At 35.6% G+C, this 15,990-nt stretch overlaps 1 protein-coding gene across 1 annotated transcript in view; it reads right to left on the bottom strand.

Annotated features, from left to right (window-relative positions):
- The window catches only part of LOC129948806 (restin homolog), a 42,990-nt gene that overhangs the window by 10,543 nt on the left and 16,457 nt on the right, over positions 1–15,990 (bottom strand). The window contains exons 9-11 of the mRNA XM_056059853.1: positions 12,808–12,874; positions 2,472–7,561; positions 2,282–2,412 (exon numbers count right to left, since the gene is read on the bottom strand). Of these exons, the coding sequence (XP_055915828.1) occupies positions 2,282–2,412; positions 2,472–7,561; positions 12,808–12,874 (5,288 nt within the window). The remainder of the gene's footprint in view (positions 1–2,281; positions 2,413–2,471; positions 7,562–12,807; positions 12,875–15,990) is intronic.

Raw genomic sequence — 15,990 nt, 5'->3', positions numbered from 1 at the left:
TTCAACCTTCACTCTAAGGCTGTGATAACAAAAGCCAACATCGCACTCCATCGAGTTCATCCTCTCTTGAAGAAGAAAACTGGATTAAGTAAACCAACGAAAATGTTGATATACAAACAACTGCTAAGACCGGTTATCACCTACGGTTTTCCGATATGGTTCACCTTATCAAAAACTGCAATGAAAAGATTTAATGTCTTCGAGAGGAAGATACTAAGGATATGCACCGATCTACAATTCGAGAGTCGACGACAGAAGCACTATAGCAATAGTAGAGTCTACGAAGAAGCTGAAATCAAGCCACTTGACCAATTCCTTGCACAGGCAGCAAGGAAGATAATCACCAAAGTCGCCAGCCACCCTAACCAATTAATGAGAAGGATGGCCAATCAGGAACGACACCCGGACCCGAGATACCTTTGTGGTATGGATATCTTGGACAAACTCTCCACTGACGACGACGTCTCCTTCTATGCTGGCCTGGAGTCAGCATACTACCGCGGCTGAACACCGCCACACCCAACCAACCTCCATCAGGACAACCGGGACTGAACAACCCGAGATGAACCTCGCCAACGACACTTTTTTTTTAGCCATCGACTTCATGTTAAACACATGTTAAATTTTTGAATTTCATCAATGTATAAAGTTAGGCCCCCTTTGTGCCAACAAATGTTTTAGTTAAAGTTATTGTTAAATATTATTTATGTTAGAATTAAGCCAAATGTATATAAATTTTTATGGTTCAATATATTAAAATGTAAAAAAAAAATGTGACCAACTAAAAAGTACATATGCCATCGACAGGAATTCCCACAAATGGTGGCATCGAAATTTTTCACTTGTTGGACAGGCACTGGGTCTTTCTGTCCACAAGCGATCAGTTTCGAACAATTTACGAACAGAAAGCAATTTGCACCAACAACAATGGGCCAATTCATGAAGATGTGCGAAATGCAGCAACAAATCCTTATGTACGGTATGGAAATGCAACACTTGTAAAGTCCCGCTTTGTATTCGCAAAAGTCAAAAAATGTTTCGCGGATTTTCATACAAAATATGTAGTCCTTTTATTTATCATGTAGTGAAATTATCTTTTTCATTCTTACTTATGTTTATTTACTCGTATGTACAAGGTTGAGCGCCACGGTGGTTAGTAAAATAACCACCTAATTTTTCAAAAACAGTTTGTTGAATTTTCAAAATTTTATTTTTTTGTAAATAATAAAACTATTATTGAGTAAAAAGACGTGTATAACTTTTATAACGTAGTCTTTGTAAATCCGTGGCTGAAAGAGCTAATGTAAATGACTAATAGATTCGTTTTCATTTTAATGGAACACTATTGCGATTCTTTTTTAATCTTATTTCAATCTTGTTGCAATATACTGCCTTAACTTCATGGTCTATAGATTTATTTCTTTATACAAATTATGTACTAAGCTAAAATCTCTAATGACAATATTTCATTTGTGAGTTATAGTTAGACCAAAATTCCGATTCTCTTTTGTTGTTGAAAATTGTCGATTTATTAAGAAGTGTAAAACTGTGTTACTGATTTACTAGATCGAAACAAATTTTAAGAAAAAAGCAGACAATTGTTTTATATATGTCCAGACTTTGTGGTTATTTAAGAAAACGTGTTAAATAGCCCAAATTCTTATTAAATATTACAATTAGAAGGTTTGTGGTTTTGTGGATATATGTATTTGTAAAATTAAAACTTAGAACAGCCCATAAATTGAACGCAATTGAAATGAAATGCTTGGTTTGGCTGCCAAAATATAATATTGTTTCTTGGTGATTTGCTAGACAGTTATTAATACAATTAAGAACTCAAATTCTTATGGAATGGAAAACATATTTACAAAGAGTATGAATTTTGTATGATAACTAGTACCTTTTTTTAATCAAACAAATAATATCTTTTTCTTTTGTTTATAGTTTCACTAGATTAGATAACAGGTAGATAAAAAGAACTTAAGTCAGAAACAGGTCACACAAACTTAATGAACTTGAGACGTTAATATAAAAAAATACGAACTTTTCTGTTTTATTGTCTATAGGCTGAAGTAATACGATATTTAAAAATTGTTATGGAGTCAAGTTGTTAGTATTAAGCGAAAGAGACAAAAAAAGGGCGTTGCACCAAATAAAGAACCTAAAACGCATTTTTTAACTTAAGACCTTTTTAGCTAACGCCAAAGAACACATTTTTAAACATCTCTTAATATAAAACCATAATTGTGTTAGTATTTTGTACAATTTATTCAGTACTTACTTTTTATTATCACTCGAAAAAGATTCTAAGGTTTCAATTTTATCTTTTAGTTTATCGTTTTTCTGTTGCATGTCAGCAATAATTGAATGCAGAAAGTTAATTTGTGCCGTTTTTTCGTCCATATTTTCAACCTACAAAGCATTTATTAAATTAATAAACATTTTGAAAAAAAAAAAACAAAGCAACTTACCTTATTTTCTATTTTTGTGTTTGTGTCTAATTTGGCGATATCTGTTAGTAAAGATCTGCTGCGAACATCGGACATCTTTTCCTCAATGCTGGCAACTTTTTTGCAGAGCAGTTCCAAAAGATCAGAGTTCGAATTCATTATATTATTCAATTTTTTTATCGACTTGTCGATACTGGAAATTGGAACCGTAAGTTGATTTTTCATATTTCCCGATTGGTTTAAGGATTGTTTCGAATTTTCAAAAGTTTCCATACTATCAACAAGTATTTTTATTAGTTCTGCGCATTCGGCTATAAGCTGCTTTTCGGCATCTCTCAGTTGTAGAGTCACTTTACAGATATCTTCTAAGCTATCTTTATCATTTTTCAGACGATTTAAGTGTGCATTTAATTTGGCATTTTGTTTAGATATTTTAAATTGAAAATAGCGCAAACATTTCAAAATAAAATTTAACTCTTCTAATTTATTGATAAACTTCCTTGTCGATTCAAGATCTGTTTGAAGGCTTTTTAAAACGCTCTCATTTGAACTCTTTTCGGGAGAAAGTGGTTCAAGACTTGATTTAGCAATGAGATTACTAGCTATTTCAACATCCCTTGCTTTCAGTACTAATTGATAATTGATAACAATACTTTGCAATAACTCTATTTCATCAGTTGGGTCGAATTCCATAGAAACTTCCTGTTCTTTAATATTCTTTTTGGCTTCGTCTAATATAGACTTAGATATTGAATCCTTTAAGGAAGGATATTTCTCGTTTATCTTGACAAGAGCTTCGAACCTTTGAGTTAGATCTGTGAAATCATAATTTAGTTTACATGATTTTTCCTCGGCAGAGTTTAGCATTTCGATTCGAATTCCGTTTTGAGAAGGCAATGATTGAATGTCTTGATCTAAATTTTGTATGTGGCTTTTGATTGAGTTTATAAGTTGGTAAATATCTTGAAGCTGGTTACCTAAATGAAGTCGTCCGATTACAAATTCATTGTGAACATTTTGGTGGGCCTTGCGCTTTTCTAATATACTCGTATTTGAAGAAGCTTTAGAAATGGAATCATCCAAAAGAACTCTCTCAGTATTTGAATCGATAGATGTGTTCAATGTATCCTCGTTGGATTTTTGAGCCTTACTCAGAAAAGATTCAATTTTATAAATGTTTTGACTGAAATTTCTTAAGGCATCGTTGTTTTTCAAAACATCCCTAAAGTATTCTGTTTCCAATTCAGACTTTACAGTTTCTAATAATGCGCTTATACTTGATATATTTCCAATTTCAACATTAGGATTAATTGGCTCTTCTGCTATTTTAACATTTGTGCAAATAACGTTTTGAGCTTCTAAGGACTTAATTTGTTTTTGGAGTTTTTCATTTTGTTCGTATAGATCCTTCTGAATAGATTTAAGTTCTGAGTGTTCTTTTTCAAAGCGTTCAATTTGTTCCTTGTTATTTTTCAAGTCGTTTTGCAGCTGTTCATTCAGTTCTGATAAGTTTTTACAACTATTGGTGGCTTTTTCCAATTTTTCAGATAACTCACTGTTTTCGTTTTGCCCCGCAATTTCTTTCTCCGCGTAAGCTTTTAATTTTTGCTGCATGTCACCAATAAGACCGTTCAAACTTTCACTGCTCAGATTCGAATTTTCAAGTTTTTGATATGCTTCTAAGTTTTGTTGTTCAAGTTTTAAGAATTTTTCCTCGTTATCTTTCAAATTTTGTTGTAGCTTTTCATTCAGATCAGACAAGTTTTTACATTCAACCGTGGCGTCTATGAGATTTCCAGATAAATCTGATTTTTCTGTTTCAAGTTTGATAACTTTTTCTTCAAATGCTTTTAGATCTTGTTCTAATTTATTGTTTTGTTCTGTTACCTTTTCGAGTTTTTGCAGTGTTTCTAAATTTCCTACTTCAAATTGTCTGCACTTTTCTTCAGCTATATTGTTTTTCTGTTGCAGACTTTCACTTAAATCTGATAAGTTGGCTATTTGAAGTGTGGCATCTACAAGATTTCCAGAAATGTCATCCTTTTCCGTTGAAAGTTGGGCGGTTTTTTCTTCAGTTTTCTTGAGTTCTTGCTTTAGGTTTTCAAAGTCCTGACTCAAATCACCATAACTCGTTGTAATTTCACTAAGTTTTTGAGAAATTTCAACCTTTTCCAATTCATTAAGTTTGCATTTTTCAGTGATCAATTCTAAGTCTTTTTGCAATTTTTCGTTGGTATTCTCCAGTTTCTTACAATTAATTGTAAGACTTTCGAGCTTCTCACAAACGTCACCTTTCTGTACATCTAATTGCTTTGAGGTGTCTTTTATGATTTGCAGTTCTTGCTCCAGCTTATTAGAAAGTTCTGTCAATCCCTCGTTTTTGATGGTGGCTTCATCGAGTTTCTGGGATAGTTTAAACTCTTTCTCCTCAATCTGTTTAAGAGCATCTTTCTTTTCTAAAAGTTCCTGTTTTAAATGTGTATTTTCTTCGGATAAACTCTCAGAATCAGATGTTACCTTCTTAAGGTTTCCTGTAAGTTCAAACTTTTGTGCCTCAACTTCTTTGAGTTTCTCTTCCAAATTCTTTAATTGAAGTTGAAGGTTCGAGCTTTCTTCGGATAAACTTTGAAGCTTTGTTGCTTGATCAGCCAACTCCCGAGAAGTATCGAAATTCTTTTCTTCAAGTCGCTTGGTCTTTTCTTTATTCAAATTTAATTCTTCTTCTAACTCGTTTTTAGTCTCCAATATACTGCAATACTTTGATGAACTTTCTTCGAGTTTTTGAGAAATATCGAATTTCTCAATTTCGAGAAGTTTATATTTATCATTGATTGCTTGGAGTTCTTGTCGCTGGTTTTCATTTGACTCTGATGTGCTTTTCATATTCAAGGTAACTTCTTCGAGCTTCCGATGAAGATTGAATTTTTCCAGTTCAAGCTCTTTCTTTTGTTCTTCTACTGACTTTATATCTTGCTGCAACTTTTCGTTTTGTTGCATTAAATTGTTGCAATAAGAAGTATTTCCTTCGTTTTTAGATAAGAATTCCTCTTGTAATTTGTTTTTGACATCAGATAAAAGTTCATAATTTGATTCTGCGTCTTTGAGCTTAAGTGAAATGTCGAAATTATTTTCTTCCAGAAGTTTTATTTTATCTTCGTTGGCTTTAAGATTGTTTTGCATAGTTTGGTTTTGCTCTAATAATGTCTTCTGACTCAATGACATTTCTTCAAGGTTTCTTGATATTTCAAACTTTTCCTTTTCAATGCGAATCGAATTTTCTTCCGCTGTTTTAAGTTTTTGTTGCAGATTTTCATTTTGCTCTAGTGTCGACTTCAAAGTTGATTGTACTTCTTCTAGCTTTTGTGAAATATCAAAGATTTCGGATTCAAAGAGCTTAGACTTTTCGTTGCTTGTTTTCAAATCGAGATTTATATCTTCAGTGTGTTTCAATGCGTTCTCATATTTTAATTTAATTTCTTCAAAATTTACGGCGGTGTCAAACTTTTCTTTTTCAGCTGCTTTCAACTTTTCATCGTATGCATTAAGTTCCGCTTGCAACTTATTATTAGCTTCAGTAATTTCGCTGAATTTTTTTGACTCTTCATCGAGTTTTTGAGAACAAATAAACTTCTCACTTTCAAGTGTACTAATTTTTTCCAAACATGTAGACAATTCTTCTTTCATTTTTTCAGTTAGATCAGACAAGCTCTTGTGGTTTGTTTTTAACTCTTCAAGACTTGCAGATATAGTTTCTTTTTCAGCTTGAACCTGACTCAGTTTTTCTTCACTTTTTGTAAGTGTTTGTTTTAGCGTATTGTTAAGTTCTTCATAAGTTTTACATTTCAATGAAGTTTCTTCCAACGTTTTGTGAATTCCGGTTTTGTCTTCGTCTACATTTCTCAACCTTTCTGCACTGGTGTTAAGATCTTCTACAAGTTTCTTGTTCTCATCTGAGAGAGTTTGGCAGTTTGTTGACATTTCATTCAGCTTTTGCGAAATATCTTCTATTTCCTTTTTCAACTGAGATGAATTATCTTCACCCGCTTGCAGTTGTTGTTGAAGTTTTCCAATGAGTTCTGTTGAGTTATTAAGTTTTGCCAAAAGTTCAGTGTTTTCGCCTTGCACTTCCAGTTTTTGAGTTTCTAGTAAACGCAATTTGTCTTCACTTTTTTGAAGATCATTCAATAAATTTTCGTTTTGTTCTGCTAGGCCGCTGCACTTTGACGAAATGTCTTCAAACTTACGAGAAACATCGAGCTGCTCTCCTTTGAGTAGATTTGATTTTTCTGCATTTATTTTTAACTCTGCCTGCATTTTTTCATTGATCTCGGACAAACTTTTGCAATTCAAGAGAACGTCCTCTAGCTTTTGCGATACACCTAGTTTTTCCTTCTCGATTTGCTTAGTGTTTTCTTGTTGCAATTCAAGTTCCTGATGTAGTTGCTTATTTTTCTCAGCAAACTGTTCGCAATTTGATGTTAAAAATTGAAGCTTTTCCGACGCTAGGTTCTTCTCATTTTCTAGTTGTTTTACTGTTTCTTCCAAAACGTTCTTTTCTTTTTGCATTTCTTCATTAACTTTCGATAAGCTTTCGTAATTGACTGTAACACTTTCAAGTTTTTTAGAAATGTCAGTTTTCTCATTTTCAAGGCGATCTATTTCCTTATTTCTATCTGTCAAAGCCTTTTCGAAGTCTATACTTTTTGTCAAAATGTTTTTATTTTCGATGGATAGTGAATTAATTTCGTTTATTACCACAGCTAGACTTTCACATAAATCTTTTAAAAATGTATCGCCCATTTGGTTCAGTGGCACCTTAATAGAATGAACTCGGCGAATTTCATCAGGATCCTTAATATATCGATTTAGTTGTTCCTGATAATTCGTTTCCGAATTATTCGAGTCTTTTATTTTCTGAAATAGATTTCGGAAATCATTTAGAGCTTTTATCTCTTCATGGTTATCAAGCTTAGATTTCTCATTTTGGTTGAATGAATACTGATTGTTTCGTTGCTGAATATCATATTTGCTTTCAGGAGTAGAAGTAACCTCAGTTTTGACTACAACTTCTTCTTTCACAGGATCAACTGGTAATTGTATATTTGTTTCACCTTTTAAAAATGTAATTATATTAATTTTTTTATTAAAAAATAAATAAATAAAAGTTATTTCTATAATCTATTGCGGGCTAATTATATTTTCAAATATTATTTTTCAAAAACACTACGACAACCGGAAGTTGTATTAAATGTCCGCGATCATTCATTCATTCATTCATTGCTTTTTTCAAGATTTATCAAATTAATTAGGTCCAGAAACTCATTTTGACATTTTTGTTTTGCTCTTGGATTCAATTGCGTTTAAGTAAAATAACTAAAATATGGATTGAATGGATATTGATTGGGTATCTAGTACCTCAACTGGAGATTGGATTCTTACCCCAGTGGAAAGTTGTTGGGGGCAGCAAACTAGAGAGAGAGGGAAAGTTGTTTCCAGACGGCAGCGGGTGAATTCTCGAGATGGAATCAACGGTAGCGTCTACAGTTCCAGTAAGGTTAAACTACTTAGTGAACACCTTATAGGGCTTCTTCGACATACTTGGAACCCAGGCCTTTAAGGAGCGGTCTATCCAGGTCCCCGTCCTTGGAGTTATACTAAGTATCTGGCCCTCCAAGTTGGGGGTTGTGCCGTCGGGGTGACTTCCTGGCCACGTACAAAATACCTTAGTTGCGAAGCACCAACAACCCTGGGATACGGACGGATTCACTGTTGACAACCCACGCAAACGAAATAAGGACAACGAACTTCGGATCTGTACGTGGAATGGTAGGTCCCTTAACAGGCCACGTGCAGCCGAAGAATTAGCGGAAGCCCTAAACTGCTGCAAGGCATATATTACCGCCATCCAAGAAGTGCGATGGGATTGTCCGGGCAAACTCAAAATTAAAGGACTGTGATGTATACTACAGCAACTGCTACCGAGAACAAAGACAGCGTCTATTTGTGTGTGGATTTGTGAACTAGACTCAGGCAAAAAGTCTTGAGTTTCAACAGTGTGAGCGAGCGCATCAAGACAATCCACAAATCAAAAAAAATCAAATGGGGTGGCGCAACAGTCCGTTGTGAACCAGGGCCTAGTGACTTACAACTCTCAACCATTCCTGTGTGCGAGTACTATTGTCAGGAATGGAAGGGACCTACAATTTTGGGCCGAATCCGAACGGCTAGTTTTGAGAAAGCACTTTTTCATGACAAGAATTACTCTTGAAGGATTTGTCAATTCCTCGCAAGAGGCAGTACCCGCGAAAATTATTTTTTTAAATTAAGGTGGCACAGGCAGGGATTGAACCCAGACCCCTTGCATGACAGTCCAACGCACTAACCATCATGCTACGGGTACTACAAGACAATCCACATCAAGGCTAAATTAGCCAATATAAACCTTATATGCTCGCATGCCCCAACAGAGGAGAAAGATGAAGGCACCAAAGTCATATTCTTCGAGCTCTTGGGAGCAGTACCCTGACATTAAAATTGTCTTAGGAGATTTTAATGCCAAGCTAGGAAGAGAAGACATCTTTGGTGGCACAATCGGGAGATACGGCCTGCACGACACCACCTCCGACAAAGGATTCAGGCTGATCGATTTTGCTGCGGGCGAGACGTTCTGGTAGCTAGTACGCAGTTCACACATTCCAATATCCAAAAGGGGTCATGGAAATCTTCTGATCAATCAACTTGCAACCAGATTGACCACATTTCGATCGACGCACGACACTTTTCCAGTATACAGGATGTCCGAACATTCCGAGGGGCCAACATTGACTCGGACCACTACCTCGTTGTAGCCAAGGTACGGCTACGGATATCCCGATCCAAGCCAAAATAAGGAAGTACTGTGAGAAATGTCGACGTTAGACGGCTACAATCGCAAGAGGTTGCCATGTTTTTTTCCGATCGAGTCTCGACAGAAGGACCAGAGCTGCTCGCGAGCTCTACGAGCAGAAGAGAGAGGAACACTGGCTTCTTAGATGGACAAAAAGAGAGGAGATAGAGGGATGTCACAACAGAAATGAAGTTCGTAAATTGTACCAAATAGTAAAAAAAAATCTCCCAAGGGTACAAGCTATGAACCGAAGTCTGTAAAGACGATCGGGGGAACATCGTAGTAGATGTCGCAGTCTATGTTGAGAATATGGAAAGACCATTTCTCCAAACTATATAACGGCGATGACGAACCGAATACCGCTGTAAAGGAGATAGAACCACTCAACCTCGGCGACGCAGATCAACAATTCCGCCTACCCGCCCTTGACGAAGTGAAGATAGCTATATCTAAACTGAAGTCAAACAAAGCTGCTGGGGCTAACGGCATCGCTTCCGAATTATTCAAAGCAGCAGGCGATGACTTGGTAGGGAGCTTGCACCAACTCATGTGCAAAATATGGTCGGAAGAAAGCATGACCTATGAGTGGAATCTCAGCATAGTGTGCCCGATACATAAGAAAGGAGACCCTCTAAATTGCGCCAACTACAGAGACATCAGTCTCCTTAACATTGCATATAAGATCCTCTCTGCCGTATTATGTGAACGTCTGAAGCCGTTCGTCAACAACCTGATCAGTGTGGCCCCAGACCAGGATAGTCCACTATCGACCAAATATTCACACTACGGCAGATCTTGGAAAAAACCCAGGAGCTTCAAATCGATACCCACCATCTCTTTATCGATTTCAAAGCCGCGTATGACAGCATCTATAGGGAAGAGCTCTACCGAGCAATGTCTAGTTTTGGCATCCCTGTCAAAGTTATCCGTTTATGCAGAATGACGTTGAAGAATGCACACTGCTCTATCAAGGTCGAAAAAGATATCACCGATGCATTTTATGTCAAAAAAGGTTTTAGACAAGGCGATGCACTGTCATGCGACTTCTTCAATACAATATCGTTCTGGAAAGAATTGTGCAAAACTCAACCGTCAACACTAGAGGCACAATCTTCCAAAGGTCCATCCCATTACTCGGATATGCAGATGATATTGACATAATTGGAAGATGAAAGCGTGATGTCAGTGGAGCGTTTTGAGCATTGCGACGGAAGCGAAGAAGATGGGGTTTAGTGGTCAATGAGGGCAAGACCAAGTATATGCTGTCATCAAAAAAGGACATCGAACAACGACGTCTTGGACAAAACGTCACCATGGACAGCTATAACTTTGAGGTAGTTAAGTACTTTGTCTACCTAGCCACCGCTTTAACACATACAACGACACCAGCGCTGAACATCACCATATATAAGACACTCATCATACCGGTTCTCATTTATGGAGCTGAGGCCTGGATCCTGTCAAAGAAAGATGAGAGCGTCTTTGGATGCTTCGAGAGAAAAATTCTTCGGGTGGTTTTTGGTCCCGCACGCACAGATGGAGAATGAAGGAGAAGATATAATGATGAACTGTACGGGCTGTACACTGACACTGAATTAAAGTCCAACGGCTTAGATGGCTAGGTCATGTAGAGCGTCATGTCTTGGAACCCAATCCAGAGGACGGCGCAGTGGAAGAAGACCGCAACTCAGGTTGCGCACGCAGGCGGGTGAAGACCTCAACCAACTTGGCGTGCGAAACTGGAGAGAGCTAGGGACCGTGCTTGCTGGAGACGCATGTTGGTTGAAGCCCAGGTCCGCCCCTGACTGTAGCGCCACCTTAAGTAAGCAAATTTAGTGGTGAAAAGTTTCATAAGTTTGACCTTTAAGCGGCTTTTTAAACATTTTCTTTAAAGCAATCGAGCTTTTTAAATAGCTTAAAGTCATATTAACTTACTCGTATTACCAGGGATAGGATTTTATTAACTTTCCTTTTTTTTGGTCAAACGGAAGATGAAATCGAATTTCGACAGTCATGTTTTAAGCCCTGGTGATTGCAAATATATATATATTTTATTTTGATTTTTTATACCATAATTGCCTTTATTCGCCATTGAGGCCTTTTTCTACCTTTTATGCTTTTTTATTAAATTTTGTTAAGAAATATCTTTTAATTGGTTTATCATTAAAAGAAATGGGAACATGCGAAAGCATACCGTTGAGAATCTTAGTTAAAAACCCAGCTTTTTGACAACTCGATACGATTGTTGTGCTATTTTTAAGGATATGGAACCTTAATTGACACTGCCACCTCAACCTGTAAGTTTGTTTGAAACTGAATTTGAAGTTGTATTTTTCAATTTACATTTAAAATAGGTTTTAACTCGCTGGGGTACTTGGTTAGAGGCAGAAGCATATTATCGTCAGCGCTTTCGAAGATGGTGCAAGCTGTGTTGCATTTGAAAACAAATTTATTAAAGATGAAGATCTGCAAGAGCAGCTGGAGTGCATTAAAGTCAATTTTGAGTTTTAAGTCGATCCGAAAAAAACATATTCTCAAAGACCTACAAAAACAGGTATATTTGAGTTTCTGTAGCTACTTATAATATAAGCTAACAATATTCTCATCAAGAAACTTCAATTGGCGAAGTGCTGCCTGTTTTGTAAGACAGTGAAGAAAATTTTAAAAAAGCAAAAAGGCCCATGTCGTGGTGGTTAGTGTGAAGGGCTACTGCCTCTTGCGAGGAATTCACAAATCCTCCAAGAGTAATTCTTGTCATGGAAAGTGCTTTCTATCCTATCTCTCTGACAACTTTACTCGCAAACAGGAATCGTTGAGAGTTGTAAGTCGCTAGGCCCTTGTTCTCAATGGACTGTTGCGCCACCTAATTTATTTTAAAAGTGCCCATTGTAGAAGAAGTGTTGAAGAAGTTTACTGCCGTTTCCAATGAAAACACAGGGCTAAAACCGATTGAGCAGATAAATTCTGTAATAAACGGCGACTTGTATTCCAAACTTCCAGGAAACATTGAAGTGAATAATGTTGAAAGTTTTAGATGGGCTCCACTCGTTTCAGCTGAAGTTGAGAGATCATTTAGTAGCCCTTCTAACGGGACAACCGAAGAAGATTGCTACCTGTGAACTTTAAAAAACTCTCGGTAGTCCAATGCTACTATAATTAAATATATTTTTGTTTATTTTCCTACTATTTTTTAATAAATGCTTTTTCTTTGCCTTTTTAAGTGCTTTGTTGTGCCATTTTTCAATTTTTTAGGTCAAAAAATCCTAACCCTGCTTATCACTTTATATAACTGAAGCACAGTGTAGGGAACGGAAATTCTCTCAGTTTCTGAACAAAATAACTTGATGTGCTTTTTATAAATTTAAAAAATCTGTCTCAATCTCATTGATTTTAATGGAATTCTTACTATACTATTTATTTGATACAAAATACACTACGGTTCGAACAATATAGTAAAGTGTTTATATTTACCTGAAGTAACTGCCCGCAGCCTCTGCTCTAGGTCGGTAATTTTTTCTTTGTACACTTGAGTTTGTGCCTGAAATGATGGTTCTGGAATAACTAGTACAATATATTTGGTTATCATATAGAAAATTTGAAGCATAAGTTAAATGTCAAATGTTGTACAAATTAAACAAAAAACAAAACAGCATAACTTTTATTTTTACCCTTTGCCGTCACATTTTTATTAGTCTGGGAGCTAACGACAGATTTAATGAAATCATTGATATAAAGCTGATGTTTTTTTATATTTGGAATACTATGTACAAATAACAAAACGACGAAACTAGTCTTCTAAATTATCTTGCAAGAATAAGTAAACAATTATAAAAAAAAGCATGATTGTCATATTCCTTAAACGCTGAAAATTTGTCTCACAACAGTTTATGTCCTTAGCTATCCAAAAAGTGAATTTAGTTTGCCTTGCTAAAGCCTTTTCGGATTTTATTCTTTGTTTTTACAAACATTTCAACTTCGCTTATCTAAGCCTTTCATTTACATTAATCTTTATAATCCGAAAGTTATAATCTAAAAAATGCAATCAAATCAGTATTTACAGTTTTAAAATAAAATAATTTGATTCAACATTTAATTAAAATGGTTTTAGCATCTTTTTCGTTGTGATCTATCTACAAACACTAGATTAGATTTTGAAAATGGTGAAATTTTGCATCACCTTTTACATTTTTAAACAGAGGTGGAATCCCAGCACAAAAATATTTAACCTTTTATTAAATCTTTAAACAGAGTAATTGAAATAAACATACATAAGTTAGTTTTACTTCTTAGTAGGGAGGCTCTTTTTCCTTTATTACATCATCCAAACGCCTTGGCAAAGAATGCACCAAATTTTTGGTCGTTTCTTTTCCAATGTTTTGCCATTCCTCTATCAATGCTAGTTTGAGTTGAGCTTCATTAGATACCAAACGCTTTTTTACGCGTCTATCCAACTCTTCCCATAAATGCTCAATTGGATTGGATCCGGGGATTGTGGTGGGTGTGGAAGCACATGCGCAATGTTATAGGCCTACCACATACGCACGTCGTGAGCCGTATGTTTGGGGTCATTGTCGTGCAGAAAAGTGAACGAGCTTGTTAAGTTCAACTTTGCAGCACTTTTTTCAGGTTTTCTATCAAAATGTTGATATAAACTTTTTTGTCCATAATTCCGTCGACAAAAACAAGCTCGCCCACGCCCGCAGCAGACATGCACCCCCATACCATCACTCCTCCACCGCCATGTTTTATTGCGTGTGCCAAAAGAGTACATCATCCCAAAAAGCGTTTGGCTTGCTTCCGCACTTTGACATATACCTATTACCTAACTTCTTTTCTGGTTAACTGGCGAAATCATTGGCTTACGCCTAGCAATACGTGCGTTGTATTCAGCTTCATGGAGTACTCTTCTAATCGTCATAGGGTGAACTGATTTCCCAAATTATAAGTTGACTTTAGCAGCTACATATTTCAGTTGATGCAATTTGAGGGTTAACTTACACTTTCCGTACAATGCGGCTGCATTCACAAGCATTCAAAACCCGAGGACGACCAGAATGTTTTGCACTTTTGAAGCTTGATTCCCCTTTGAAACGGTGCACAACGCTGCGAATTGTGTATCGGCTCGTGTCCATAACTTGTCAAATCACTGCATATGATCTGCCTTGATTATGCATGTACATATGTAGGTAATTATTTTTCTTTTCGATTCGGTGGTTTCCTTCTTTTTTGGCCCCATTGTAATATATTTTATTTTATTTTTGCAAAAAACAATTTTTTTTTCAAAATAACTACTGTTATCCACACAAACAGAACTTTTGTTTGAATAAATGTAACTGCAGTTTTTAATTTGGCTGACAGAACTGTCAGAAAGCTATAATTATTTCAAGGCTAACATACTGTGCTAATAATTTTGTGCTGGAGAAATAAGGTGTTTTCTAACTTTAATATATTTGTCTTTAAATCTGAAAAACTTATTTTAATCAAACTAACTATGTTTGATAATTAATATATGCATATACTAAACAAAAAAAAAATAGAAAAAAAAAATAGGTCCAAGGCTCAAAATGTTGCATCAAAGTTTAAATAGCTTCCTGTGCCAATAATTAAGTGACATCAAGCCACCCCAGGCCTGTCACGAATTCCATCTTAGCTGGAAACTTTTACGAATTCCAAAAACCCTTTCACGAATGTATTTGGCAATAGTTTTTTTCGGAATTCGTAAACGTTTTCGATTATGATGGAATTCGTAATAGGACCTAAATGATGAAATTTAAATTATAGATTAATATTTCGCGAGAATTATTTTCACATCAACATTAACTTAACTTTGAACATCCCACCATTAACACGGGTATTGTTATTAATTAAAGTATTTCCATCGATGTTGATATTTTAGTGATGATAAGCATTGATCGATTTTTTTATCGATTTGTGATTAAGATTGTGACGCGGACAGTTATTTAACTTAAGACAGAATTAAATTAATCTGGTTGTACAATAATTAGTTATTGATAGATCAATAGTATTAAATTGCGTTCAATGATGTCTACCGAGGCTTTAGTAAGGCGATTCATATAAATGATTCTATTTTTTGGATAATTAAGAACATGTTGAATAATATTAGGGGAATTAGGACCTTTTGATAATACAGTGGTGGTCTAGTATAAAGAATGCCGATATAACGAATGATCGATATTACGAACCCTTTTTTCAAGTCCATTAGGTATTCTATATAACGAACAAAATAACGAATTTCAGAGAGTAAAAAAAAAAATCCAAGTTCGATGAGGAATTTGATGAGGAGGCTATATTCCTTTGTCTTTGTCAGCTCTCCGTAATCAAGACGATGTGATCGTTGTAGCAAATAAGGTGGCTCTTATGAAAAATATTTTCCCAGAGGTAAACACAATTTTAAATTGCAAAAACTGTTTTGTAAGTTAAGAAGTCTTACATAATTTTTTCAGACCGAATTCACTACACATGATTTGGAGTCCTGGAATGATGCAGATCGAGTAATCCTTGAACCCGAAATTATTGATAGCAACAATGTTGAAGAAATCGAAATTGTGGATTATAATAGTGATGAAAATGCTTGCTCAGAAACTGAAGTTCAAAGAATGAGTCATCACAAAGCTGTCCGAAATTTCGACAATT

This window comes from Eupeodes corollae, chromosome 3, assembly GCF_945859685.1.
Source record: "Eupeodes corollae chromosome 3, idEupCoro1.1, whole genome shotgun sequence".
Taxonomy (NCBI): domain Eukaryota; kingdom Metazoa; phylum Arthropoda; class Insecta; order Diptera; family Syrphidae; genus Eupeodes; species Eupeodes corollae.
The sequence above is the reverse complement of the archived record's forward strand: the minus strand, read 5'-3'. Positions and strand labels throughout refer to the sequence as shown.